General features: G+C 39.7%; 1 protein-coding gene across 2 annotated transcripts in view; it reads left to right on the forward strand.

The window, feature by feature from the left end:
- The window catches only part of jph3b (junctophilin 3b), a 55,907-nt gene that overhangs the window by 8,924 nt on the left and 19,083 nt on the right, over nt 1-27,900 (forward strand). Inside the window, exons 2-4 of one of the 2 annotated variants that reach the window (XM_086073079.1) lie at nt 10,911-11,054; nt 11,148-11,397; nt 14,771-15,136. In XM_086073079.1, the coding sequence (XP_085929205.1) occupies nt 10,911-11,054; nt 11,148-11,397; nt 14,771-15,136 (760 nt within the window). Of the gene's footprint in view, nt 1-10,910; nt 11,398-14,770; nt 15,137-27,900 lie in introns of both variants that reach the window. The other variant, XM_086073078.1, reaches the window with a different exon arrangement.

Below are 27,900 nucleotides of genomic sequence, written 5' to 3' on the forward strand. Positions count from 1 at the left end.
TCATTCTTGGTGGTAGTGTTTTATAGAAGTGAAGCACTATTTAGGTGTTTGTGGCATCATTCATGGACAAAAAGAAGTGTAAAATTCACTAGAATGCATGAAATAATATCGTTTCACTAAAAGCTTGATTTCTCCGTATTTTGGTCCAAAACAGGCGAAATTGGGTCAAACTAACCATTTTCTATTGTTGATTACTAAAGAACGGAATAAGGTAGTTTTTTTTTCTGATGAAAGATGAAAGTCCAATCTTTTATTTGGTAGTACGTGTGTTTCCATAGTCCAAACAGAACATTTTCTGTGGACCTTGAAAGATCAGTCAAAATGCTTAAATCGGCTGGCACTGACGGCATCCCTTTTCTGAAAACGTCTGGCAGTCAAAGTTAAGGATCTTTGTGCAGTTTGTCACTTTTTTTTTTACTCGAGACTGCCACCTCTGGCCCAAAGCGTAACTGCGGCATTTGTGTCAGGCTCGTTCATGATCTTAAAGCGACAGCCGCAGTTGACAAAGGAAAACATGACTTCAAATGCGGTAAGAAAAACTCCGCCCCTCCCCTTCCCAAAGAAACTGTGGCGTGGCCACACTCTACTATAAAGGAAAGATAAAAGCTGATAGGTGTAGTCAGAGTAAAACAGTCAGGGCTCTTCATACTCTTCTGGGCATTGGTGGAGGATGCATGATGTAGAAAAAGCTTTCACATGACCTTTTAAAATGGCACAATGCACCTTTAAAGTTGAAAAAAAAGAAGAAGAAAAAAAGAAAGCTCTTTCTTCTTCGGTTGTTGCTTCAGGTGTTTCCGATGCACTGCTGTTGATATAGCGCCCCCATAATGGCGCAACACTGCAACTGCAGTTAAAATGCGTTCCTGCCGAGGCTCAGGCTGGAGGTGGCGAGCAAATTAGGTGGAGGTGGCCGCCTCTGAATTTTGTACACAGGAAAAACCCTGCAGAAACATAACAGACATTGTGAACATCTTATTTTCCTGATACGATGGATCCTTTCCATTATTATTTTAAAAAGTGAGACGAAAAAAAAGGGCCCAAGCAAAATCCCTTAAACGGATGATGGCACCACACCGTGATTTGCAGAGGTTTAACTCTGAACTGACTTTTAGTGTTCAATGACTTGACCGTATAGTTTTTGCCAACCTGCCTGTGTTGCCTGTTATGTCTGCCTACCTTCTGTTTTTACATTAGTGTGATGAGTTTTCCCTCGCTGTCGAGGTCATCCTTTTGACAACAATATCAAAGTTATTACTTGGATTAACTATATGCGTTCTTTGCAATTGCACGCGCATTTACATGGATCACACACACACCACACAAGATGTCGCCATATGAGTGTGCAGTGCAGTATCTCTTCATAATACCAGAATAGCATGAAGCCCAAAAGGGTCTTTCATCCTTGCTGATTCTGCACAAAAAAAACCCCAACATATACGGTATCAGCATAATAATAATACGCACATGCCTCTCTTATGTAAGGGGAGTTGAAATGCGGATTAGTGGAGCTGTCTGTCATACAAAAATTCCCAAAACCTCTTTTGGATCTGTGCCCAGGATCAGTGCTGATGAAGTAATAATTGGACATACCATTCAGGGAGTTTGCCCAGAAAGCACTTTGTGTGGACTCCTTTCTGGATTATCAGAAAAAGGCGGTGGATTAACATGCTTGCCATATCATCCATTTGTTTTGATCACTGACCATGCACGCAAACATGACAAATAATACATTTGGGGGATTATAATGTGCCACCAGTAAGAACAGTGCGAAACTATTTGCTTGAAGACAGTATTTTCATATTCCTATTTCCATTGTCATCTCACATTTCTGCTCATATTACTACACTGTGCACGTCTGCAAAAAAACGACAAATGAAAGACAATTCCACTCACGTGCACAGTTAGCGATTTGCACTAGACTTGCACTGGACATGATAATAGCTGCCTGTAGTGTTACCTATTGTTAAAACTGAAAGAAACACCAAGAGTGTTGGCTCAAATCAGCCATTATCATTATCCCCTCATTATTTCTGGCTCTAAATCTGTTTAAGCAGCGACCACATACAACTACAATACAAAGTACAGTAAATGAAAAGGAGGGCAGTTCCGCAGGCATATTTAGTTCTTAGTACCTTGGTAGGGGGAGTTTTCAGATGCTATACTGACAATTACCAGGACCTCATTAACATGTTTAGATGCTCATATTTTCTTGCAGGAATCAGTCGACTGGGGCTACTTTTTAAAAAATTTTTTTTAACCATCTTGCATAAAATGTGAATAACTTCAGAAGAGAGCTTCAGGCCCAGCTGCCTCCTGTTCTGAGATTCTGTTTTGATTTACGTCCCGTTTTCCCTTTGTTGAAATGAAGCAGTAGATCATTTTCGTATTGTGAACATTTTGACTTTTAATGGCTTGTGTACAAATAGTCGGGCATCCTGCAACAATCAAGCAAATCTTTTGTTTTTTTGTCCAGTTCTAAAAATGGGTCAGTCAAATTCATATAAATGCCCCCCCCCCACACACACACACAGATGTTATTTTAGGCCTACCCTTGCCCGTAAGGTGACGCTAGGGTTGTGAAATAAAGGCAAAACATTTTCCCTTAAATTATAAAAACAAGTTGGCCATTAGTTAATCATGTTGATCAGCAGTAAAATTTCATGCAAATTTTTTATTTTTTGGGGGAATTGATACCACAGCCCTTATACATTTTCCTTATTCAGGCGTGTGGCTGTAGAGTGACAGGGGTGTCAAATTATTTAATGGGCCACATGACTTGTTGCCACTGATGGCCATTTTGACTGCGAAACCACACCGATGTATAATATAACCACATCAATCAATACTATAGTACAAACTGTTATGGCTTATGACAGGTGGAAACCCCAAAGCACTAACAGAGCATACAAATCATTTAACAGTCTTGATTTCAAAAAGCTAAAGTAACAAAATGAAAAAAATATATATATTTTTAGCAAAAACTGGGTAATAAAAAGTGTAGGGAAAGACGAGCTGAAAACCACAGCGCATGGCAAAAACGAAGACTATTACGGTGATGGAAAGAAGCAGCAAGGAGCATTCACCGCTGGGAACTGATAACCAATTACTCCCAGGTGTGCGCCACAAAGACTGGGAGTTGAATGGCAATTAATCCCAGGTGTGCGCCTGCTTGCTCACGCCATCCAGTTCACTGCACACCCGAAAGGGAAATAAGAAAAGCATAGGTAAGAAACAGCTGACAGCAAAAACAAAACAGAACAGACAGAACATGACACACGCAACTCTCAATTAATGTGAAGATTATTTTGGTACAGATTTTTTAAATGCAGCGGGTTGGATTTGGCCCCCAGGCCTTGAATTTAACACCAGTGCTGTAGCTGGACTTGACAAATGCATGCATTTATCCCATACATTTATGCACTCAGTAAGTTTTACACCAGAGGTGGCCAAACTACGGTCCGGGTGCCATTTGCGGCCAGCTATTCATTTTTCAGCGGCTATACATTACTAACTTGGCAATAGCCAGATTGATATTGCGATTCACTCAAGGGAGTTCTCTACAATATCAATCTGGGACTGTTCCACTGTGATTTTCTCGGGAAAGGCGGAACATTCTGTACAATACTTCGAGCTGATTGGACGATGCAGCATTGTGCACGTTTGTTTTGACCAATCACGCCCACAGATTAAAATGTCGTCTTCGTTTTCGCCAAGGGGGGAAAAAATTCACGAATATCTTTACCAGCTAAAAATGCCCGAAGTGCCACTCCGCTGTTCAACATTCATCAAGGAAACGGTGAGAAATTCTTCGAGAACAGAATTAATTGCAGCATCCATTCGTCCATGTTAGGCTTGTTTGTGTGCCCTGCCGTCGGCGCTGGCTTCCTAGTTTCGTCACAGCTGAATATCCTGTCCCCAAACACAATGTCACTCTGATTGGTTCGAATCACCAGTGGTTGGGATCGGTCGAAATCAACAGGCTCGGTGCAAGATGTATTCTCCGGAGTTTGTGAAGTCACAAATACCGCGAGAATTCAGCTTGCAGGGCAAGGTTAGGCATATAATATATATATATATATATATATATATATATATATATAAATGACATTTGACACAGCCAACAGCCTGAAAGGTTAGTAAATAAATAAATAAATAAATAAATAGGGTGGGTTTGAGCAGAGTGACAGGGGAGGGTGTGAAAAAATAGTGCTACTATCACAAATTAATTTGTGTAGAGCTATTCTAAGTATGCAAAAATAGAAAAAATATTTACAACTAATACAATGACTCTTCAAAACACTTTGGTGAATAAATCAAATCCAATTTTACAGTAGAAACTTACAACAGTTTGTTCTTGCTTTGGTTCTGAATGTTGAGATGGATTCGGCTGCTGTTCAGTGCATGGGTGGATCTAGTTTAGTGCAATACAGGGCTGTTGGCCACCCCAAAATTTGGAAAAACTCTTAACTATTTTTAAGTTCATCAAATTCACCAGAAAATATAAACAATATATAATTGTTTACTTGATTGATTTTAGCATATTGAATAATTTAAGTTGAATACATTCATTCATTTTTTTTGTAGGTGGCCCTCAAACAAAAAACTTTGGACACCCCTGTCTTACACAGTGAAACTCCTCCCAAAATATCAACTGACATGATGAAAAACACATAAATCTTTCATCGTCCAACTAGATTTCAAAGTACCGTATTTTCCGCATTATACGGTGCTCCTAAAAAAACGTTAATTTTCTCAAAAACCTTTAAATCCAATGCGCCTTATATGTGGATCAATATTGGTTAAGTACAGCCACCGTCAGGGGGTGTCGCCGAAGTAACAGCGGTTAGAACGGTAGTCCTACACCTGAACAAGGCTGTCAGATATTGTAAATATGGATATTAACGTTTGAACAATGTTGAGTTATTGAGTTATTGTTATAATGTTAATACGGAACCATATTGTGACTGCTCGACCAGTAACTTCTTTTGGGAGTGAACAGAGTTGTCACAACACTAGTTTGTATTGTATTACCGGTAATAAATACTGATTGACAGACTCATCTGACAGTTTTGTTGACTTTCTCTTTATCTAGTGGATGCTTAATGCACCCCCAGCCACTACAGTAGCTTCTATTCTATGCGCCTTATAATGCCTTATATATGGAAAACGTTTTTCAATTGGCCATTCATTGAAGGTGCGCCTTATAATCTGATGCACCTTATAGTGCGGAAAATACGGTATATTTTTATCTGTGTGTCCTCCCCTTCATGTGTGTGTCCTCCATCCATTGTCTGCAAAGGTGCATTTTGTGGATTTTAGAGACTTGTGAATGGGTTCGTGTATTGGTTAAGACAACAATTAGACATTCAGCCAGGGGGACGGTGCATGAGCAAATCGTCAAGCAAAGCTTCTGTGTCGTTTCCGCAGCTCCCCACGCTTACGCTCTTCTGCGTGGCTGCCTCGTGCTACAGTAGCCGCGACCTGAATTATAGGCTCATATAATTCAAGTGTGCTTCCTGTTGGCCTCCAGGCAGAATCTGCTAAATCGTTTTGGCATGTGAGTTGCGACTATATGCACAGGAAGCTTTATGTACCCAGTGCTTGGTACACATAGAGTCAATGGTTAGACACGACTAAAAGTTCATCAGTTGTTGCATGCCCGGGCATTGTCAGAGGACACATTCTTATACATCTATTTGACGATGAAGGAATACTCCAACTCGCTCTGACTGATACTTCCATTCACAAATTTGCATGTTGTCCTTCACTGTATTATCATTAACATGGCCTGTTTGAATTGGATCTTGTAAAGGACAGCACCAACAAAAAAATGCGTGCTGCGCAGACTCTATTTTTCAGCACCATGGAAAGCGACATGCAGCCTCATGTTCCTTTAGTAACCGAGGCATTACACCACAGGTCGGTTTAGGATTTTCCAAAAGTTTGACAGTTTTTCTCCGGTTCATTGGTACATTTTTCAGATCAGAATTGAATTTCTCAGAAATACTTGCTCAATTTTCACATCATTTCGTCACTTGAGCACACCAAAAAAGCAGTTTCCTGTTTCAAAATGGAGGACACAAGCACCAGAGAAAAACTTGAAGAGTTTAATCATGCAGTTACGTGTAAATAAATAGGTTAGCCAAAATAACACTAAATTACTCCGCCAGATCCTCCACAATTGGAGGCACTTGTCTGACATCCCGCCATTCTCGAAGAGAACATTTTCCAATTAGCCCTTGCAGCAGAAGTCCTCTTGCTCGTCTCGCCGCTCTGTGCCATCCAGCAACGCTACATTCCGTGGTCACCACCCCTCACCACCCCCACAATACACGGGTTTGATGAAAGGGTTTTACAATCCAAACAGTAAAAGTCAAATGTGAATCTTGCCCAGTCAATCTTGCACGTACATGAAAAGTGTAACCTTCAATTTCAGGGCAGTGAAAAAACAATACGCCCTATTCAATTTACCTGATTCATAATTAATGTTTTTTCAATAAATTTCAACAGTGTAGTTAAAGGGGAAGTAAACTCCAACATTTTCTTGACAATCTGTTCTATGCAGCCCCACTCGTCTAAGCACGGCATTCTGATGCGTTTGTGGAATATGAATTCAGCAGCAAAATTCACCTGTTTTTATCCATCTCAAGGGGCGGCCATTTTGCCACTTGCTGTTGACTGAAAATGACATCGCAGTTGCTCAGGATTCAGGTAACAACCAATCACGGCTCACCTGTTTTCTGAAGTGAGCTGTGATTGGTTGAGCCCTAAGCAACTGTAAAACACACATTTCACAAACGTATATTAATCAGTCAATGCCAAGTTTAGACTAGTGGGGGTGCATACAACATTAATGTGAAGGAAACATTTGGGTTGACTTCCCCTTTAAAATGACTTGTTTAAATATTTACTGTTAAAATAAATTACTTTGAACGTATCAACTTCCCGCCATACATTTTGGAAATTACATCATATTTGGACGGCCGTCAGAAGCAAAGAGCTGTGAATGAATGATTTGTTTTGGATGGAGAACCACCAATAAACATTTACAAAAGATTGGAATACGTTTACACACTCTAAAAACAGTTGGGTCAAAAGTAACCCAATTATGGATAAAAAATGGACTCGTCCACTTTATGGGTTGTTTTATACAAAGTGACCCAATTTTTGACCCAAAGTTGGGTCAAATTAACCCAAGTAGAGGATCTGATTTTACACTAAAAGACCCATTTCTTGACTCAGATAGAGGATCGGTCCATTGTTGACCCATAGTTGGTTTAATTTGGACCCAACTGTTTTTAGAGTGCAGTGCTCGGATCGAGGAACTGATCAGAGAAGTTTGCAGGATCACTATTGAAGACATTGAAATACTTCCATGGCCTATTCTAAGAAGCTCGGTTAGTTAGTTAACCCCTAAAGACTGCAGTTAGGCTAGAAAACACCAAATAGGGACCATTCACTTACACACCAACTCGTCACTTGTGCCTTACTTCCAAGAAATGAAGTTCAGAAGTATCTATAACTCCCTTTTTGCAGTTATTGAAAAACCCCCCGATATGGTTGATTGTGTGGATACATGTATACTGTTGTGATGTTAAATACATCTTTAAAAAAAAGAAAATAAATATCTGTAACCACTCATAATCAAGGTTGTATTATTTGTTGTATTAATGAAATGTTGGTTCAAAATGAAGGCAATTTCTGAAGTTGGACTTGCACTTTGTATATTAGAGGGTGCTGCTGTCTGCATAACAAACGACATCCATGAATAAACTCGTCACCATCAGGACAGATCTCATTATTGTACGTTTTATGCAATTAAAAGTAAGTGCAAATTACTTATTAAGCTGTGACTTAATACTCGTTTGTCTGGTAAATAAAACACACTCAGATGCTAGTTAGCTTAGCCTTGGTCTTGGTTTATAGTTCAGCATTCAATCTCAAAGAATTATAATTGAGCTGCTCAAACTGAAGGTGGACCCCCATTAGTTTTTTTTTTTGTTTGTTTTTTTAACGCGTGTGTGGCATTCATGTTATGCAGCCTCATGCGTTTATTTAAAGCCAAGCCTCAGCCTCCTTCGCCTTGACTGGCCAAGCTTTGCTGCGGATGTATAATAAAATGGTAATCCTGTCACACTGTTCCATTGGTGTTTGTATGTACTTTGATCTGTCTGTCATATGGTCATGCAGCTGTGTCCTGACGTGATTACAAAGGCCTGAGCAGATGTGCTGGCCAGATGCCTTTGACACATGCACTTTTCTCTCTGTGTGTATAGATGAGAAGATGCTGCTCAAAGGGCAATAAGGCCAGGCCTACATTCATCACGGGGGACATTCCAGACTAGACTATAATAGTGAGGCCATATAAACAAACACATCTTTTCTAATACTTTTTACCCATGCCACATGCTTTAAACACATTTAAACCTACCAAACATTACACTCGCTTAAAAATCTGTAATATAGCACAATTTCACTCCAAGTGAATGTTGTTACTGTGTGACGCCGTTCTATAACATAAGCAACAATACAATTGGCTTATTAAAAATGGCTTCATTCAGCACTTCCCACTTCAGTGACACTTAAAGCCCACCAGGGAAATGGTTGTGTGTGTGTTTACGACAGAGAGGGTGCGTAGCTGCAGCCCTTATATGGTCGTGTAGTTTGGTTGAGTACGATCGCAGCAGAGTGATTCACAGACCTGTTACATCACAGCTACGGCAGACGGGATGGATCTCTCTATTGGAACACACTTCCGTTTGAGAGAGCGAGGAAGAGAGAGTGTGTGCGGTTGAGGGAGAGGCGGAATGATGGAAACGCACAACACACACACACACACACACACTGATGCCCTACTTTTCAGCAACATTGAGATATAAGTCCTATCGTGCGGCAGCGAATGTGTGTTACGCAATATCAGTCAGTTGGTATGAAAGAACGGGACGGCATCGACTGACAGGAGCAGAGCGCCTCTCAGCTTATTATTTGGAGAGAATGTAAAATGCGGTGTAGAGGGCAGAGGCGACTTCCCAAATTGGGCAGCGGCACCTGGATCCCGCCAGAAGGCCTTTGTTTAGAATATTTAATTCATGCTTAATACAGAGCAGGGCTTTAATTGCAACATTAACATGTCAAAAAAAAAACTTACCTCACCTTCCTAACATACTATATTTATGAGAATTCCTCCTTTTTCCTATAATAATGACCTAAATCGGCCTCGAATGGCGTAGGGGCACAAAATGTGCTAGTATGGGTTAGGGATAGACTACAGCATGTTCCAATTTAAGTCAGTGGACACAGAAGGAAGTCGCGGAATGCTACTGAATTATTCAGTGTTGTCACACAGTGTTCTGCAGTGTTCAGGACTGTCTGCAACTGGTTTGGCTGAGATTCTAAATGTCAATAGCGGTGAAACAACACTGATCTTTACAGCTAATCAAAGTACTACAATGGCACATGGTCTTTTCACATCAATTCTTTTTACAGTACATTACGTCTTCAGGGTTCTAAATGAACTCTTTTGATCATCAGCCAATGTGGTTGATGACTCTCTAAAGTTACCAACTCATCAGAATTTCTACCAGCCATTTTTTTTTTTAATCTACCTCCCTCACACTATCTACCTGTATGTTTCTTGTACTCTTTGCACTCTGTAGTGTGAAATATGGACATTTGTGCAGCCGATGGGCGTATTAATAGTAAGCACCAAGTTCTTAATTTTCATGCCGAGGCAAGTCTAGTTTACCATCTTTGAGAATTTGGCATAATGTGCCATGCTGTGAGTTCCGAGCGGACCGAGGGTGTTTTCTTTTATACACAGGTGGCACACCTGGTCATTTGTTGACTGAAAGTAGATTTGACTTTGGAGCAGGTGAAACGAGGTTGTGCCACAGGTGGTGTAACGTGATTTCTGCGCTCCACTCATGTGTGGATAATATCATATTTCATTCCTGGGCCACAGAGTTTGGGGCTGGGGTGGGGGGGGCATATCACACACAGACATTTATCCTTATAAACAAAGAAATTTTTTGCGCCTCAAGCTGCCGCAGGACTAGAGCAAATCCATTTCTTCTTCCGCCATGCCAAGAATTATCGCCTAGTAGTGGAAAAAGTCGGCTGTACTCACACCCACAATGGCGTAAAATGCTCTTAAAAAAGTAAATAAAATAAAATACAGCGCACTTTAGGGCTGCTCGATTATGAAGAAAAAATTAATCATGATTAATTTGGTAATAATTGCAATCACGATGAGGACAATTATTTGTTTTTTGGTAATAAACAAGAAAATATTGAAATGTAAAAAAAATATTAAGACAAATTTCTTTGGAACACTATAATTATGAGAGTTCCTTTTGGACCAAATTATTTATTTATTAATCAATTAATCGATTTTGTAATTGTGGAGTGTAATAATTGAATATGGATGAATTGCACAGCCCTATAATAATCTAGAAAACTAAATTCGATTTCACAATTTAGCAAATTTTCAAAAGGGTGCTTTTTAAAATGACGATTAATCAAATGAATTGGATTTATTGCCCAGCCCTACTGTGAACATAACAAAACAATGTCAATCCCACCTCCACGCAGATTTGGACTGTGCCTCATGCTAAATAGAACCCACTTCAAGGATTTGATTGTTCCATTCTTTAGTGATGAGTCTGTACAACAAATGATAACTGAAAGCCTTTTACCTGATATAAAAGGAATGGAGGAAAGGAATAAACCTTTTTTTTTTTACTTCCTACTTTCAATCATGTCCAGTATTGGGTCGAAAGAAGGTTGTAAGTCCAAGAAGAAATAAAATCTTTTTTTTTCTTTTAAAAAAAAAGAAGAAAAAAAAGAAGAAATTAAATCTAACTGCAGCCAAAATATTTTTGTTGATATTTTTTTTCTCTCTCTTTCTCCAGGGACATTTCAGGGCCAGTGGGTTGGTGGGATGCGGCACGGCTATGGAGTTCGCCAAAGTGTCCCTTACGGCATGGCGGCGGTCATCCGCTCCCCTCTCCGTACCTCCATCAACTCCCTTCGCTCCAGCTCGGAACACAGCAACGGTACAGCTCTTCTTGACCGGAGTGGCGCAGTAGTTCCTGTTCCTCCCCCTCTTCCCGGAACCTTGTCCACCAGCGTCTCCATGTGCAGCACAGGAAGCAGCGGTAGCAGTCCTGCAGTGTCTCGAGGGGGCTTCGTATTGACAGCACACAGTGAAACTGAGCTCCTGAAGGGGAAGCGCAAGAGTGGGCTGTTCAGGAGGTCAATTCTGTCCGGGCTTAAGCTGAGGAAGTCTGAGTCCAGGAGCTCTCTGGCTTCTCAAAGGTCGAAACAGAGCTCGTTCAGGAGTGAAGCTGGGATGAGCACGGTGTCTTCAGCTGGGTCTGATATCAACTCGACCATCAGGTAGGAGGATAACCAGTGATACAATTATTAATATTGTTTTCTGTTTTACATATATATTCTTCAAAGTGTTTTTGATTTTAGTTAGATGAATATAACTGTGGTAGAATGTGGTCTGTTTTCCCCCTAAGGAAGTGAGGTGTCGGAATCCACACAGCAGGTATGCGAGAATCTCTGGAGCCAGCTCTCCCGAGGTCAATAGTTTATCTAGGAAGCCAATTGTATACCTCATGTTTGTTAAGGACTGAAAAAACTCAATAGGAGTTGGCCAGATTGTATCTCACTCTGCTGACAGGACAAGATCAAAGGGGGGGCCTGGTAGAGGGAGAGGGGGGGCCCAGTGTGGCCCACATCCCGAAGGAAGAGATAAGAGAGGGGGGTGTAGAATTAGGGTGACAGGAAATATCACATGCTGAGAAAGGGCCGAATGGTCAATGAGGGGGAGGGAACCATATGTATATATGCACGCATGAACTTTGTAAAGAGCACATCTGTGGGTGAGCTGCGATGATTGAGCAGTACTACAGGTGACTTTCAGAATCTGAAATAAAGCTGGCAAACTTGTTCACAGATTTCAAATTTGAATTTATTTGAACACGCAGAAATCAAGGAAATGATTTCCAACACCAGCTGTCAATTTCGTTTTAAAAAGAGACATAAAAAGCATTTTGGTAACTTCATAACAACACCAGTGGTTCTATGTTATGTAAATGAGTAAGTGCTACATTTTGGGCAGAGAAATGTAGTTTGGGGCGGTATTATGCAAATTAGCGGCACTGCTACCTTACGATCCAGCAAAGCACAGAATAGCTCGCTTGCGTACACATTTTCATAGATACGCAGTTAACAAAATATTCTCTTGGTACAGAGGTAGCTACATTATGCTAACCCTAATATTGCAGTTGCATTTAAAATGCATAATGTATGGTCGATGCTCCCTTGACCCTAAATTAGCAGCATTCTTCTTTTTTTTCATGATTCAGTAAAGGTCAATACTGTACACCAATACGTAGAAGCTTAGGTTGTAAAAGGTTTTTGTTATTTATATTTTTATTTCTTGAACAACTGCTTGCGAAAGCATTGCCTTCCTATATTATACACTGCATTTTAGTAGTCACTTATACCCAAACCGTCTTTAGTTTATTGGGGAAAAATAGGGAGACGCTAGAAAGAAAAAGCGGAAGATGTTCACAGACTGCATTGGTCATACAGTTAGATGTTAAAGGTTGTATGCGGAAAGTTCCGCACTTCTTGAAATCCTCGCTATCAAATTCCAAGCATTCAGGATTGAGGTGGTTTATTTTTAAAGGCACTAAGCAGACTGACAAACACTATATGCTAAACACCGCTGTCAGCAGCTCTTAACCTGTTTGTGAGTGTCTGTCCAAATCTTATCAGGCCACTTGTTATCGGCCAAGCTGAGAGAGACAGAAACAGATTGCACACTTGGGTTTCTCTCCATTTTTATTTTTTTGCAGTAAAAGGATGGCCCGACAATTTGTTGTGTTACTTGTTGGTTCGGGTTGCAAAGTGTGAGGATTTTTCCATTTGAAACAACATTTGAAGCATATATGTATTTTTGTCCTCAGAAAAAATTAACTGGCATTCATTTGCAATGCTATCAATCCGTTTTCGGAGTCATCTGTAATTAAATAATTAGCCATGACTTTTTCATTGCCAAACTTGACACGCTCTCATGTTGGTGTACATTTCAGCGGAATGCCCGGCGGGCCACCAGCCTTTTAAAACTCTGGGGGAAGCAATACAAACGACAATGACCTTAAACCTGCTTATAAAGGCGGAAAACACACACAGACGCATGCATTTAAAAGGAATGAAGGGAGCTGCTTTGATTAGCTGCGAGTCAGTTGTGTTGCCTCCAACAACGGCCAATGTTCGGCCAATTTTTATATCGGTAAATAACCATATTACACAGACATAAGTATTAACATCCGTTTTGCCCTCGATACGCTTCAAGAGTAGTCTGCACCTGAAATGCTTTCCCAACAGTATTGAAAGACTGACTCGCTAATTCTAATTAGCGCGCTACTCGCGGCACTTTTATCACTCAAAAGAACGGCTCCACACTGGAAAAAAAACTACTTTTATTAGAGAAACTTGATCGTGGCTTTTTCCTTCTACTCTCTACTGTGGCTACAACTTAACAGTGTATTAGACCGCGTGGAACCACACTGCCCCTCAGTGGCCAAACCGGGTACAACATGAAAAGCGTTCCAAATAAAGGCGCACACAGACAAAGGCAAGACCGTATTAAATAATTTAAAAGAAAAATACTTCGGGACATTTAAAATCGATTCTGAATCGTACTAAATGAGAATCGATTTTTTTGGCACACCCCTACTGCATATTAAGTAAAAATTTGTCTTAATCATCACTCAGGTGTAAAAAAACAAACACACAAAAAACAACAACAAGTGGGCTGAACCGGTAAAATCATGATATGTGACTTAAAAACAATTGGTGTCAGTTATGCACAATTGTGTAGGTCAACCCTCAATAGCGGGGCTCAACTGTAAATCTTTTTTAAATCAACAACTTTTGTTCAAGAATGGATGACAATATTATCATTCTTTTTGTTCAAGTTCATTATTTTCAATGTCAGCATTGTAGATTTGGGTATGACTAAACATTTAATGAGGTTATTTTAATATTTTATACAAAAAGTCTGACCATGCCTGCAGGGTTCACAAACTTTTGATTTTGGCGGTCAGATTAATTGGTCCGACATTAATAATTGTTTTTACTTTTTAATATGATCTCGCGCGCCGGATTAAAGCCCTTGGTGCGCCATGTGTCGTACGTTTGACACCCCGGCCTTAAATACTGAACACAAGTCACTTTTGAACATATTTTGGTAGTGACCTAAGTATCGCTTTCCTACATCATATCATAACTCTCCTCTTTGCTGTGGTGGCTTAAAGTTCTCCCACAAAAAAGCAAAAGACAAAAATTAAATGCACTTTGGTCTTAATCCTAATAGAAGACTTACGAGACATTGCCCAGGTTAATATACACATTCATGCGCAACTTTAGAGGCATGTTTCCCATTTCCTTTTGTCAATTTTTAATAGAAATTCAAATTGTACATTTGCCTTTGGCGGTTCCACAGTACATTTACTCTAAATTCCCAGTAACTTGCAATTTTCCCATTTAGTTTTTAATTCCTTTGAATATCTGTTTTGAAATGTTTAAATCTCAAGCCCTACTTGCAAAACTGCTTTGGAAAACACAGATAATATTTCAACCAAACAGCCCAGCCTGTATGTATTTATGTTCTTGCAACAGTTTGTTACTCTAAAACCTGTGTTTATTATTAAATTAAACAACACAATTCTAACTAAGGTCATCTGTCTAGCCTTGGAGATGCAGATGCGGACTTGGCAGTAGCTGATGATGATGTGGACGCCACTGCAACGGAGACCTACTGTGGGGAGTGGAAAAACGACAAGAGGACAGGATTCGGAGTAAGCCGGCGGTCCGACGGGCTGCAGTACGAGGGGGAGTGGCTCAGCAACAAACGCCACGGCTACGGCTGCACAGCATTTCCTGACGGAACTAAAGAGGAAGGCAAGTACAAGCAGAACATCCTGGTGAGTGGCAAGAGGAAGAACCTGATTCCGCTCCGGGCCAGTAAGATTCGAGAGAAGGTGGACCGAGCCGTGGAAGGAGCACAGAAGGCAGCGGACATCGCAAGGCAGAAAGCAGAGATTGCGCTTTCCAGGTAGTTACTCATTTCTTCTTTGTGCAAATTCAAATGTGACTCACTCATTTTCAGTCTATCATCTTCACAGTTCTCAGGTTGGGAACTCAAATGTGGGCTCAATGTGTGGAGATGACTTGTGTGGGTTTTCTTAGGCTTATCCAGCTTCCTTCTATAATTTCAAAATATGTTGGGTTCATGGAAGACTGTAAATTATTATATTATGTATTATAATTATAATTAATAAGGATAAACGCTGGTATAGAGAATGGATGGGTGGATCGTTTCATTAAGCATTACATGGCTGTAATAGGGAAAAAAACATATTTATTACTGACAAGACGACAAAAACATATATCAAAATCAAGGTTATTATAGTTTTGGAATCTTCATTTTAGTAATTTTTAATTTTGTTTTGAGTTTTATTTTTTTATTTAGTTCGTTTTGATTAGTTTTCAGGACAGTTCTGTTTTTTATTAGTTTTAGTTTTTTTTTTTAAATGCTTAGTTTTAATTAGTTTCAGTATTAGTTTTCTTTTATTTGTATTTTTAAATGTGTATTACTTGTGTGTGCTGTATTTAGTAAACACCATGGTAAAATTTAAAAAGTAATGCATTTCTTACCTCATGTTGCATTTCGAGTGTGTTAAATGAAAAAGCAGAAGCGCCGAGCCATTGGAGCCCAAAAAGTCTAGCACGCAAATTTGTCGCCTGAAGGTGCTTTTCTATTGGCTGCTGCTAGATGATGTCACTTATTCCGGTTATTATTAAAATAAATATACTTTAAATCACATTTAAAATCAACCCCATGCTCATGTATTAAATTACCAAAGACTAAAACGAAGGACTTTTTGGCTATAATTATTGTTAGATTGAAATAGTTTTGCAAATGCAAAAGGTAGTTTCAGTTAGTTTTCGTTTAAAAAAAAATGCATTAAAAAAAAAATTTCATGAAGGAAATTTTTGTTGATTTTTTGTTGCATTTTTGTTTGAGCTTTTTTCATTTTTGTTTACTAAAATAACCTTGATCAAAGTATGTGTTTTAAATGGATGCTCAGCCTCACATTTGTTCTGAACCATCTGTCACTTCTCCATAATGATGAATGCATACGTACATAAATTATACATAATTTACAGTGTAAGATAAAGAAGCCATATATTCTATCAACATATAAATTCCCACCATGGACAGAACTGGACCATCAGCATATTTAATGGTTTTCCTTGGCAGACCAGACATAGAGCATAACAGTAACCCAATACAATGACAATAAGTGCATTGATTGTGACCAAAGCTCATTCTTACACAAAGATCCAGAAAAAAAAAGACTGCATCAGAGCTGTAACAGAATCGACCAACAAGCCACCTTTGCTTTTTAGAATCGACGGAAGCGCAATATTTCCACAACTTGCTGTTCTCTAACGCTGCATCCTGTAATCAGCAAGGGTGCGTTCATTAGCACTGTAGTTTGCTTCTGCCCTTGGTGCTGTGCGGTTGGATAGGTGTAGTGTGAGCACAGAAAATGAACCCTGCTGCTGGCTCCACTGTTGCCAACTCATTTTCAGGGGCAGTTGCTAAAGGTGGATCTATTTGTTACTAAACGTCGCAAAATCACATTGTCATTGCCAGTGGTGATATCCTTGTACACGTATGTACAGTACAACATTACGTAGATCATCTGTATGTCACTTTTTTTACTTCATAAAGACAACACATTTTTTTTAATGATTTTATTTTAAAAAAACGGACTTTTATTCTAAGTGTAGCAGAAAAAAACGTTTTGCTTAGTGCAGTTCAAATACACTCGAGCATGGTTTGCTTGTGCTGTAAAAGACAGCTGACCTTGCAACAAATTTTGTATGAGCACATTAAAAGGTAGAGTCCAAAGCATTTTCGTTGTATTTTGTAAACACAACATGCAAAACTGACGCTGCAAGAATGAGTGACGAGGTATTTTGCATGAAATTATCAAATAGTTTATAGGACTAAACAACTTTGCTAATAAAAATGCTATCGGTTGAGCTAATTTCATCTAGCTAAAATCTACCGCTGTCTAATGCAAGTGACAGCTTGTGTTCTGAATTAACAGACTAATTATGATTCCTTGTGAAACCAATTTACATTCAGCCACCATTGGGAAAAACTGATAATTATCATAAGACTGTAATATTGACTTGGTGGGAGCGCCTGGATCTGACGCCAGCTACGGACCATCTATTCTGGTTGACACAGCACACAGCCGCTGTGGCAGCTCTTGCTACACGAAGCGGAGACATGACTGACCCCGGCGTGAGGTTCCGTACCGTCACGGACAGTAGCTCGCCTACGCGGAAGAAAAAAAAGGCTTGAGAAGCATTTGCCTATTTTCATACTGCCCAGTGTAAATATACTAATAAGCAAAGTTTGACCCTCATTCTAGTTTGCCACCTAGCATGTCGCTAAATTAGCAGACTAACACTCTGTGTTTGGCACTTACCTGTCCAACAGCAAGCAGGCTAACTCCGCGTCGTTCTTCAGCCCAAGCCTCAAGCACGCTGGTTTTGGAGCGTGCACTATCCACTGCAAGTTTTGTAGCAGAATATTTAATAGTTTTGGCACTGTCAACCATTGTTTGTGAGCAATCTCTCCAGTTCTAGCTCACATTACGCCAGCCCACAGTGACACACCCTCCGCTGATTGGCTGGAGGGAATACATTGGGTCTTGTTAGAGTAGACAATATTAAGTATTGTACTCTTTGCGTGTTCAATTAACTGAATGGTGAGATTCTGTTGAAGGAGTTCCTTTGCAAAGATTTAATTACCAGAAGCTTCTGGTCCACATTGACAAATTCATCCAAGCGATGTCTCCTCAAATGTGGCTCCTTCCTCTTGGCTCACATCGTTATTTATTCACAAAAAGGGTTCAAAAAAAAGTCAGCCCACAACCCACCTGGTTACAAAAAAATCCGTTCCCATGGGTATAAATCAGATTAAAAGAATACAGAAATAATGAGCCTGACTCCCTTGGTGACATAGCCCCGGAAACCTCCCTTTTAGATTACAGAATGAATAGACAGACCCGTTGCTCTTTCTCATGAAAGTAACACAGATAAGAATACAGGTCTATTCATACAGCCATACTGAGTTAACTGAATTATAAACGGCTAAAATATGATTTAAAACTAAAAAACAATGTTAATAACTCATCAGTCTCTGCCCAGAAGAGTCTTGAAAAGGTCAAAACCAAACAAAAGGCCAAAATGCAGGCGGGGGAGAAGACAAAATTACCAGCACACATTGACGGAAGCCCAAAAGTGTTGATTGATACAGATTTCATTTGTTATTTGTAAACAGCGTTTATTTTTTAGGGCAATGCGTCTGACTCTACCTTTAAGTTTTATGTCTCTGGTATATAGAATGTTTGCAGTTAGCAGTGCATACATGCTCAATATTTGCTACCTTGCTAATGCGTGATGTCAAAAAAATGCTTGATGGAGAGCATCATATATATTTTTTTACCACACGTGAAACTTCACATCCCTGTGTCACTGCAGTTTATATACAACAGTGACCTGGAAAAACTCAGTCGTTTACACCTGTGTTTGATGTTGTGCTGTGCGTGGGTTTGATCTCGCCTCATCTTGTTGGTCCTGCTTCCCTGTCCTACTGTCGGATCAGTGTGGCCGAATTGTCTATTGTTTTATCTCTGCCCGATTAAGAACGGGCTTATAGTTAAGGTGGAAGTAGGATTAGGGAGGTTAGAGTACAAGTCGTACGCCAAATGACGCGAGACCATCTGGATCCGCTTAAGACTGTGATGACTCACATGAAGAGCAATCACAGTCAATCCAATACAATGTAAAACGGGCTGATCTTATATAGTTCGTGGGTGAGAGCTCGTCGCGCACAGCGAACATCTCAATCCGCTTGGACTGACAGATCACTGTTTGAATCTCACTGTTGACTTCCGCCTGATAACAAGGAGCCAGTACAACATGAGCCATTCATCCATCCATTCCCTATACCGCGTATATCCTCAGTGGGGTCGTGGGTGTGCTGGAGCCTATCCCAGCTGACTTTGGGCAAGAGGCGAGCTGCACCCTGACCTGGTTGGCAGCCAATTTTAAAGGCACTTGGCCGTCTAAGCAATATGTGCGTGCAGTCAAATGGGCAACCTTAAGTTTATGCAAGCTCGATGTCTTAAATGTTGTCTACAAGGGAGCAGCATACAGAGGAATACAACTTTATCGTGACATCATCTTCATCCGAGCACAAATAGAATTTCCTACCCAACATGTCAGCTTGTGCATATAACATGCGGCGCTGTTTGTAAATATCATCATCATCATCATCAGACATTTGATCAATAATGATATTCATCCATCCATTTTCTAACCGTCCCAGATATTTTAGTTTTACAGGCGAGAGAAGCAATTTTCCCTGCCAGGTAAAATTATGGAAAACAATCTCTTTGTCCCCTTTTGCTCTACAGATTTGATTTTTTTTTCATTTCAAATTGGACACCATATTCGCCGTGTAGAGTATATTTAACATCTGTTAAAACCCAGCAGGACAAGGCAAGAAAATTGCCAGATCAAAGGCATACACAAGATGATTTACCAAATTGTTACCAATCATACCATCTGTTTTATAGCCTTTTAGTTAAAAAAAAAAGTTTTGGCAAAGGAATTTGCCCAAAAATGTCTTTATAAGAGAAAAAACAGATCACCAAAAGGGTATCAACCCTCGGCCTTGCATATTTAAGGTGCTCTGCAGGGATCTGGTCTAAGCCGCTGGCTTTATTGTCAGCTAGCTGTGTAATAGCTTGATAGACCTCATATTCCCACTGTGTCACTTTTAATACAAATGAAAACCTCAGAATAATATTGCCTCCACAGATCGGCATGCTTTCTGCACCTGACACACCTAGCGTTCAGAGCTCTCACCTCGTTCCAGAAGCCCGTAACGTGATTACCAAGGAGCCTTTCAGCCGTTGAGTCCGCTCTCATCGCTTGCACACGTTTGCTAATACAGTATAACAAATTGCAGATCCATACCGAGCGTTAGTGTGCTTAGGATCCAGGACTACCAGGACCCAAGTTTTGAAGGCATTCTTTGCTGCAGCTTCATGAGCAGCCACATGTTTGTCAGCTTGGCTTTTAACAGAATGAGTAAAACTTGCTCTATAACACACAATATTAGTGTACACAGTACGTAGCTTAAGGTCCTTTGAGATTGGGCATGCTGGAGTGACACATATGCGAGCACCCGCTAAAAATGTGGGGATATTTTTACTATTTTAAATATTATTTAATTGTTATTTTTTACCACTGTGTAGGTATAAAATTAAAGAAAAAATATTCAGGACTGACGCAGGTTGATGCACACACACAATGTAATGTAACCAGCTCCGTTGGGAGTGAAATGACACAATCACATGCCCACAAATTTGCCAATACGTTGGAATTTACAGTATTCGGAACTGGCTCGTGCCCATGAAGTGGGCTCAACCCGGGTGTTACTTGCTGAGTGGCACGAAATGATGTTATGGTGCGCGGGTAGCACACAAGGCAGAGGGAAGTGGTGGGAAAAGGCGCACACTGTAACCAAACGGGTGAACATATTGGTGGAACGACACGAAACAGAACTGAGCTGATGCTCCCGAATGTCGGGCCACTCTCCCGACCTTCCGACCTGCTCGAGTGCAATGCCGAATGAATAATGGGTTGATGAATGAATGGACGACCTACGGCGCAGGTCAACACGAATGAGTAGTGGGTTAAAAATGACCGGACGAACGTATGTCTAAACTGCACTGAAACAAAAGGACAGCGGCACAAATACACAACACAAAGAATGAAGGGGGGGAAAACACACAAATAGCCAGACCGCTCCCGACCTGACCACCAGCTTTTTAAACTGTGGCCACTAATGACCACTGCTGGTCCCGCACCTGAAGCTAGTACGGCAAGCGATCCTCCCTTGCCCTGATTGGTGGACAGTCGACAAGGTCCACCAATCAGGGAGGAGCGCTCACACAGCCCGCATCCACCACTCACAACCACAAAAAAACAAACGCCACGAAACATCGAGGACCGTAACACCAGAAGAAGAAAAAATGACAAAGCCTCAAGAGGTTTCAACCAACAATCAAGTTTGCGAACCTGTGAAGAGCCAGCTAGCCATTTATGTTTCTCGTACGTCCTTGCTTCCTTGGTTTGTTGTTTTGGCTTTGTGTCCCGTCTTGCTCGTTAGGTTTTGTTTGCATCTGTACTCGTCATCCTGTTCCCTTGTGTCATCCAATCATCTCCCCCAGCCACTTGTGTCTTGTCCAGGTGTCTCTCGTTGTCTCGTCAGTTGGCTTGTATTAGTTTCCTGGTTTCGTTGAGTCTTGGTTGGATCATTGTCGCTGTCACCACACTTGTGTTTTGCTGTTACTTTGATTTTTGGTCTTTTCAGAACTTTGTTGGTTTTGTTTATTTTAAGTTTCTGTTAGTGTTTTTGTTAAATCAATTATGTTCAGTACTCCCTCCAAACTTGCCCCGGTTCTCCTGTCTCCCTGCCTTTTGGTCCTCCACCCCATCGTAACAATTATAAGCGCAGCTAGTGGCAATTATGACCCAATCTGCATTACAGTTTAACTCTGCAGTGGTAACTCCTGTCTCTACCGCTTTGTGTGGCTCATCATTATATCGCCAGAGTTTTCTGGCTTGTACATTTACATGGGTAGTCTAAAGTTAACGTACGATGAATGGTTTTGAAACCTGGAAAACCAGAATACCCACTGCACACAGGAAGGCCAGAGCCTGGATTTGAGCCCACAATCTCTGAATGATGAGGCGGATGTGCTAACCAGTTGGTCACTGTGCCACCAACATGAAAATAATCCTATAGTAAGGTTGTTAATCATTTTTTTCTTCAGGTTTTTATTACATGTATTGAATATTCCAAAGCAAACCTGCCCCCCCCCCCCATCAAATTTCCAAAGGATTTTAATTGAAAGGAGCTCTTGTAATTTAATTTAACAAGGGCGAATGAGGCAATGAAAACAATGACAAAAGGTCAATGCAGTGGGTGAACAATATAACACAAAGTGTGGCTAGAAGCTAAAAGCTCAATTTGGGAGGACTGATACGCAAGTGAAAAGGCTAGGAAAAAAGGATAAAAGAGTAACGAGCCAATGCAGCAGACAAAGCAGCTGAGAACAATCAACAAGGAACAGTATCAAAAATATTGAACACAATCTTATTTTTAAAAACAAAATATTGAATGTTTAGTACAGAAGACATATTTATTTACTATATTAAAGTTTAAATAAATTAGGGATGTTCGATACCACATTTTTTCAGACTGATAACAGTATGGGTACTCAAATCTTGAGCAGTCACCGAGACCAATACCAAGTACCGATAGCACTAATACTTTTGATACATAGAATTTCCTACAAAATGTAATGACAGATATTTAAGATAAGAAGCACCTCCTTGTATATATCCAAATACATAATTTTTCCATCCCTAAAATAAATGAGTATTCTTCTTTTGTTTTAATTCTTAGTAAGTCACAGTGTGCCGTCACTGGTTAGCTATTTTTAGAACAAACCTGTGGCCTACCAAATTGCCCTTGGGGTTAACTAGTACCCAATGGCACCTATTTCTTCCTTCAATTTTTAAGTTAAGTCTTTTTTAGGTCAAGGCCCATGAATCTGAGAAAAAATGCTCCCTCCCTCCTCCTATATGCACTAGGAAGAAGAAACAAAAAGTTAATTGGAGGCAATTAACTTCAGAGAGGCGGCTCGCTTATTGAACTCTGCAAGCATTGTGCCCTGCACAACAACATCAATCCATAGATAAATGAGAGAACAAAGGAAAAGTGGAATCCAGTATTCCAGGAAAAACTTTAAACAATTTAGCATTCCCAATGAGCGTACTTGTTTACTTGCGTGTGGGCATGCAAGAGAATACATTAGCTGAATTAGGAAAGAGACAATCCTCTTAGACTTGATGACTCTGTTAAGGACACTCATCGCGACATGCCCAACATCACAGCACCCTCACTTCTAACTAGGGACGATAACGGCAATATCGTGATATTGCGATATTAAAACTTCCACAATATATCATTGTCATCATGTCACGATATTAAAAGCAGCATGTTGGTTAAAAAAGTCAGGTTGATATCCATTTGTGCAGTTCTAGCACCCCCTGGTGGCTAGTTTTTTTTGGGGTGCAGTTAAATTTTCACAAGGCATGTTTTGGCCCTTCTATGTTTAAAATCCGTGCTAATGGACAAATGAAGGGGAACATAATATGCTTGTGAACAGAGTCAATATGTGTAGGAACTCAATGTGTGCGTGCATTAGCAAGGAAGTGCCTCATTTTATATGTAATATTTATAATATTTTTATAATAATTTTCATTGCTGTAATGTATAAAAAGCACAATATTGTGTGTGTGTTTTTGTTTGTTTGTATGAGTTCTTTTTTTTTAATACAATATTGTGACCTTTTTTTTGAATCGCCAACCTCCCCACAATATCGTGATAATTATCGTATCGTGACCTTCATATCGTGATATCGTATCGTGATGTTTGGGTATCATTACATCCCTACTTCTAATAGGACAGAAGAAGTAGTAGAAGAAAAAGTAAGACACCATCTAACATTATTTTCTGTCTTTTGTTTTTTTCATATGATTGCCACAGCCATTAAATTTACACACTTGACCTTTCGGAATGCTTCATTTCCTGTGAGAACCTGAAAGAGCAACTAAAACATGGATCCATCCAAACCAGCTCATTTAAAGCTTGTTTACATCTCGTCATTTGACAGCTAGTAAAATTAGCGGTTGAGAAAATGGATAGATGGATAGACAATGTTGAGATTCTTCTTTATTTTGATTAAATTCAGGTCTTGATCAAAATCTGATATGAACTGGATATCAGTGAAGCCTCTGATGTGCTTACGTTGACCAGTAAAGACGGTCCAGAAAATGATAGACAGTGAAGTGAACTGAAGATAGCAATGATGCTGATTAAGCTTCATTTTGAGGATGAGGAGGAATCATTCCAGGTCAAATTGATCCCTCAGTGTTGCCGTTTCCATTCTCAAATCGACCTGCAATTATTTAGGCCACATTTTGGATTTGTAGGTTGTATCAGTGGTTCAGTAAATGCAAACACACTAAGTATCTGATATTGGCAAACAGTCGCGCATTTGTGTGCAACCCTGTGTCATAGTTTAACCAATCAGTACATTTTAATTATAATATTATTGTGTTGTTTGACTCTCTGTCCTCAATCTAGTCTCAAACTCTAGTATTAAATCTGTATAGTCAAAAATGAATACAGAATAAGCACTAGTAGCACCTTTTTAAATGACCACAAGGTCTGCTCATTCCCTCCAGTACGTAAAATTCTTGTGCTAATAAAGTTGGCATTCCTCTTTCATGCAGTACAGTCCTGATCAGTACATTTTCAAAATGCTGAGTAGATAATACAAGTTTGATTAAAACATTTTTTTTATGTGGTTAGAGAAGAACAATTTCCTGTCTCCATCCTTCGCAAAACTGCACATGCTGTCGATTGGCCATGAGTTAAGAGGCATTGAAAAATGACACTGAATAATTTTCTAATAAGGCAAGCAAATAATAAAATGAATGCTATTCATATTTCCTAGGCAAATATACTGTAGATTGTATAGTCAAATCACAATCAATGCTAACGCTCAGAATTATTATTTGCTTCTTTGATAATTGGTTGCCATGCTAGGTATGACCTACAATCATTTCTTGATTCACTCCTTTTGTTCAAAGGCCATTGACTTGTAAACAGCCCCTCTTTATTTGCTCAATAGTCTCTTTATTTGTCGCCTAACAAGTCTTTATCTTTGTGTTTAATGAGCCTTATAATGAATGAAAACCCAACATTTCATAAATGTGGCATTCAAAAGTATTTTTCATTGAAAGAGTGGGCAAATAGACATCGCTGGTGTCAGGTTGAATCCTCGTACCTCCAGAATCCTCACTTTGTGTTTGTTCAACCATTCAACATTGCATCGTCGAAGAGAGTAAGTCATTTCCAATATTTTTGATTGGTTAATGGTCATTGGACTACATTAGAGAAAAAAAACACCCACACAAATAGATTGGCCAGTAGAATAGATATGTAAAAAAAGAAAAAGAAAAGAAATGTCTACATGTAATTGAAATGATGGCACCAGGCTATCTGTGAGGAGTCAGTCCGTACCACACAAACACCTCATTTCTATCATCTTGCGCTCTCTCTCTCTCTCTCTCTCTTCTCTCTCTCTCTCTCTCTCTCTCTCTCTCTCTCTCTCTCTCTCTCTCTCTCTCTCTCTCTCTCTCTCTCTCTCGCTCTCTCTCTCTTTCTCGCTCTCTCCCTCACACTTGCATCACTGTTCCAGCTTGTTTCCTCCGACTGCTTGTCTCATTCCAACAATCAGCCCAAGCTGTGGAAAGAGAGTCTGTCTAAAAGTCATAAACCAGACAATAGGCTTGCTCTCTCCCATCTCTTTTCACTTAAACTCTTGAGTCGTGTCTGTAATTAAGCTCTTTCACAATTAATGATAATGATTCAGTGATGTTGAATAAGGAAGGCCTGTTTGCCCTTGCCTGTTTCCCCTTATCAAAGACACCTCTGTGTCTCTTCTTTGTTACCTACTTTCCTCTCATACATCTTATCACTGCTCTGTCTCTCCTTTCTCCGCTCATGGGAAGGGATCTTGTGGTATAATTATGCTTCCTTTGAGCATACACTAGTTTCTATAAAATAAGTTGATTTATTAAAGAGCTGCGTCATAAAGGAAGGAGTGAGAATGACTTCTTTTTTTTTTTCCAAGTAAAGACACAAATATCTGACCATGCCTGACAGCTACGTATATACTAGTGAAGTGACAACCAAAACAAAACAAGATAGCACTATGACTAAGACATTGTTTTTGTATCTTGTTGTGAAAACCAAGTTGAAGTCAAGCTGGATAAGGTTTATCAGCACAAGGGATTCTCGTTTTTTAATCGTCCATCTTCTCATAGCACAAAGGGGCATTTCTAAATTGTGTGTGCCTGGCATTGCATGGTTGGCATAGACTGTGGGCCAGAGTAAGAGAAACAAAGAGGCGGCGAGGTGAAAATCAATGTCCATCGACATGTAGCACTGCATCAAGACGACTGCTGCACCCTGAGAGCAAAAGGAGGCTGGAGAGAGAAGGTGGGGCGAGGGATGGATAAAGATGTCTGCATGTGACCCTCCTCATAGCATGAAGTGGTTTGATATCATGCACTAATAAATAGGGGATATTTATAGAAACAAAAATAACATCTGATATTGGTTGTGTGATATTGACTGCACATTATTTTAGTATATGTTCACCTTACAGTGATAGACAGCCTTAAATGTTAACTCATTCACTGCCATTGACGGCTATAGACGTCATAAATTCATTTGAACTATTTCTATTAGTTTAGCATTTTTTTCCACTTTTGTTAACAAGAGTATGAAAACCTAGAATTATTTTTGTATATTTAGAACAGATATAAAATGTGTGATTAATCGTGAGTTTACTAGTGAAGTCATGCGATTAATTACGATTAAAAATTTTAATCACCTTATACCCCTAATTTTTAATAATCTTTTCTTTTTAAAATATTTTTTATAATAATAATTGTAATTATTTTTTTCCCAATTTTTAATAATCTTTTTTTTCTTCTTTTTTTTTAAAGAAAAGATTATTAAAAATTTGGGGCGTCAGGCGAATACAATTTTTAATTGTAATTAATCGCATGAGTTCACCAGTTAACTCACAGTTAATCACAAATTTTATATCTGTTCTAATACAATAAAAAAATCTAGGTTTTCATACTCTTGTTAACAAAAGTGGGAAAAATGTTAAACTAATAGAACTAGTTCAAATGAATTTTTGACGTCTATAGCCGTCAATGGCAGTGAATGAGTTAACGGAGCTAAACGGTAGCCCCCTCATTGACAATATTGTTGATTATCCAGGAGGGGGGACCACGTGCCTCCGCCATTAGGTGAAGCCCATCTCTTACTTAGCCAATGCCAACTGGGATAGGCTCCAGCTCACCAGCAATGTTAATGAGTGCTATGACAATGTATGGATGGCTGGTTAGTGTGTTAGTGTGTGGCAGTCCCAATATGGACTTTCGTTTTTTACTCGCCTGCTTTCATAGTCCATGATTCAACTCTCCAGCTATCGTAACGCACACATGCCACTCATACACTCATCACTGTGCATCTCCTCCACGCCTATGTCCACTCGTGGGCAGATTGTTATCTGAGTCATTATGGATCATTGCCAACCTGCCTGTTTATTCTTGACAGTCTGCCGCCCGCTTCTCCATCGCCATTAACCTGCTTCACCTCTCTCCATCATCTACTTCATGTGTATTCATCAAATCCCGCTCCATGTTACCTTGCCCCTATTTTCTGATTTAGTTTTTTCAGTATATTTGGTAAGAGAAGTGCCAGCTACTTCTGTTAGTACATGACTCATATGCTTACAGTACGAGATTGTATTCAGTGTAGGATGACCAGCTTTTCAAAATTAAAAACCGGGACACTCCAATTTCTCAGAAAATCAAGTATACAATAAATTCTCACAAGGAATGATTTATAACAAATTTAATCACTAGTCAATTTGGTCACTAGGGGTTATGTTATTACATTAGCTGATGCTAAATGCTATCTTGCACAAAACAAAACAATGCACTCACCATGATCCAACCTTTTTTTGTTGGGTCAATTAGAATCTGGCTGTGCCGTCTACC

This window comes from Leptonotus elevatus, chromosome 4 (genome assembly GCF_054856555.1).
Source record: "Leptonotus elevatus isolate MCC_2025b chromosome 4, RoL_Lele_1.0, whole genome shotgun sequence".
Classification (NCBI taxonomy): domain Eukaryota; kingdom Metazoa; phylum Chordata; class Actinopteri; order Syngnathiformes; family Syngnathidae; genus Leptonotus; species Leptonotus elevatus.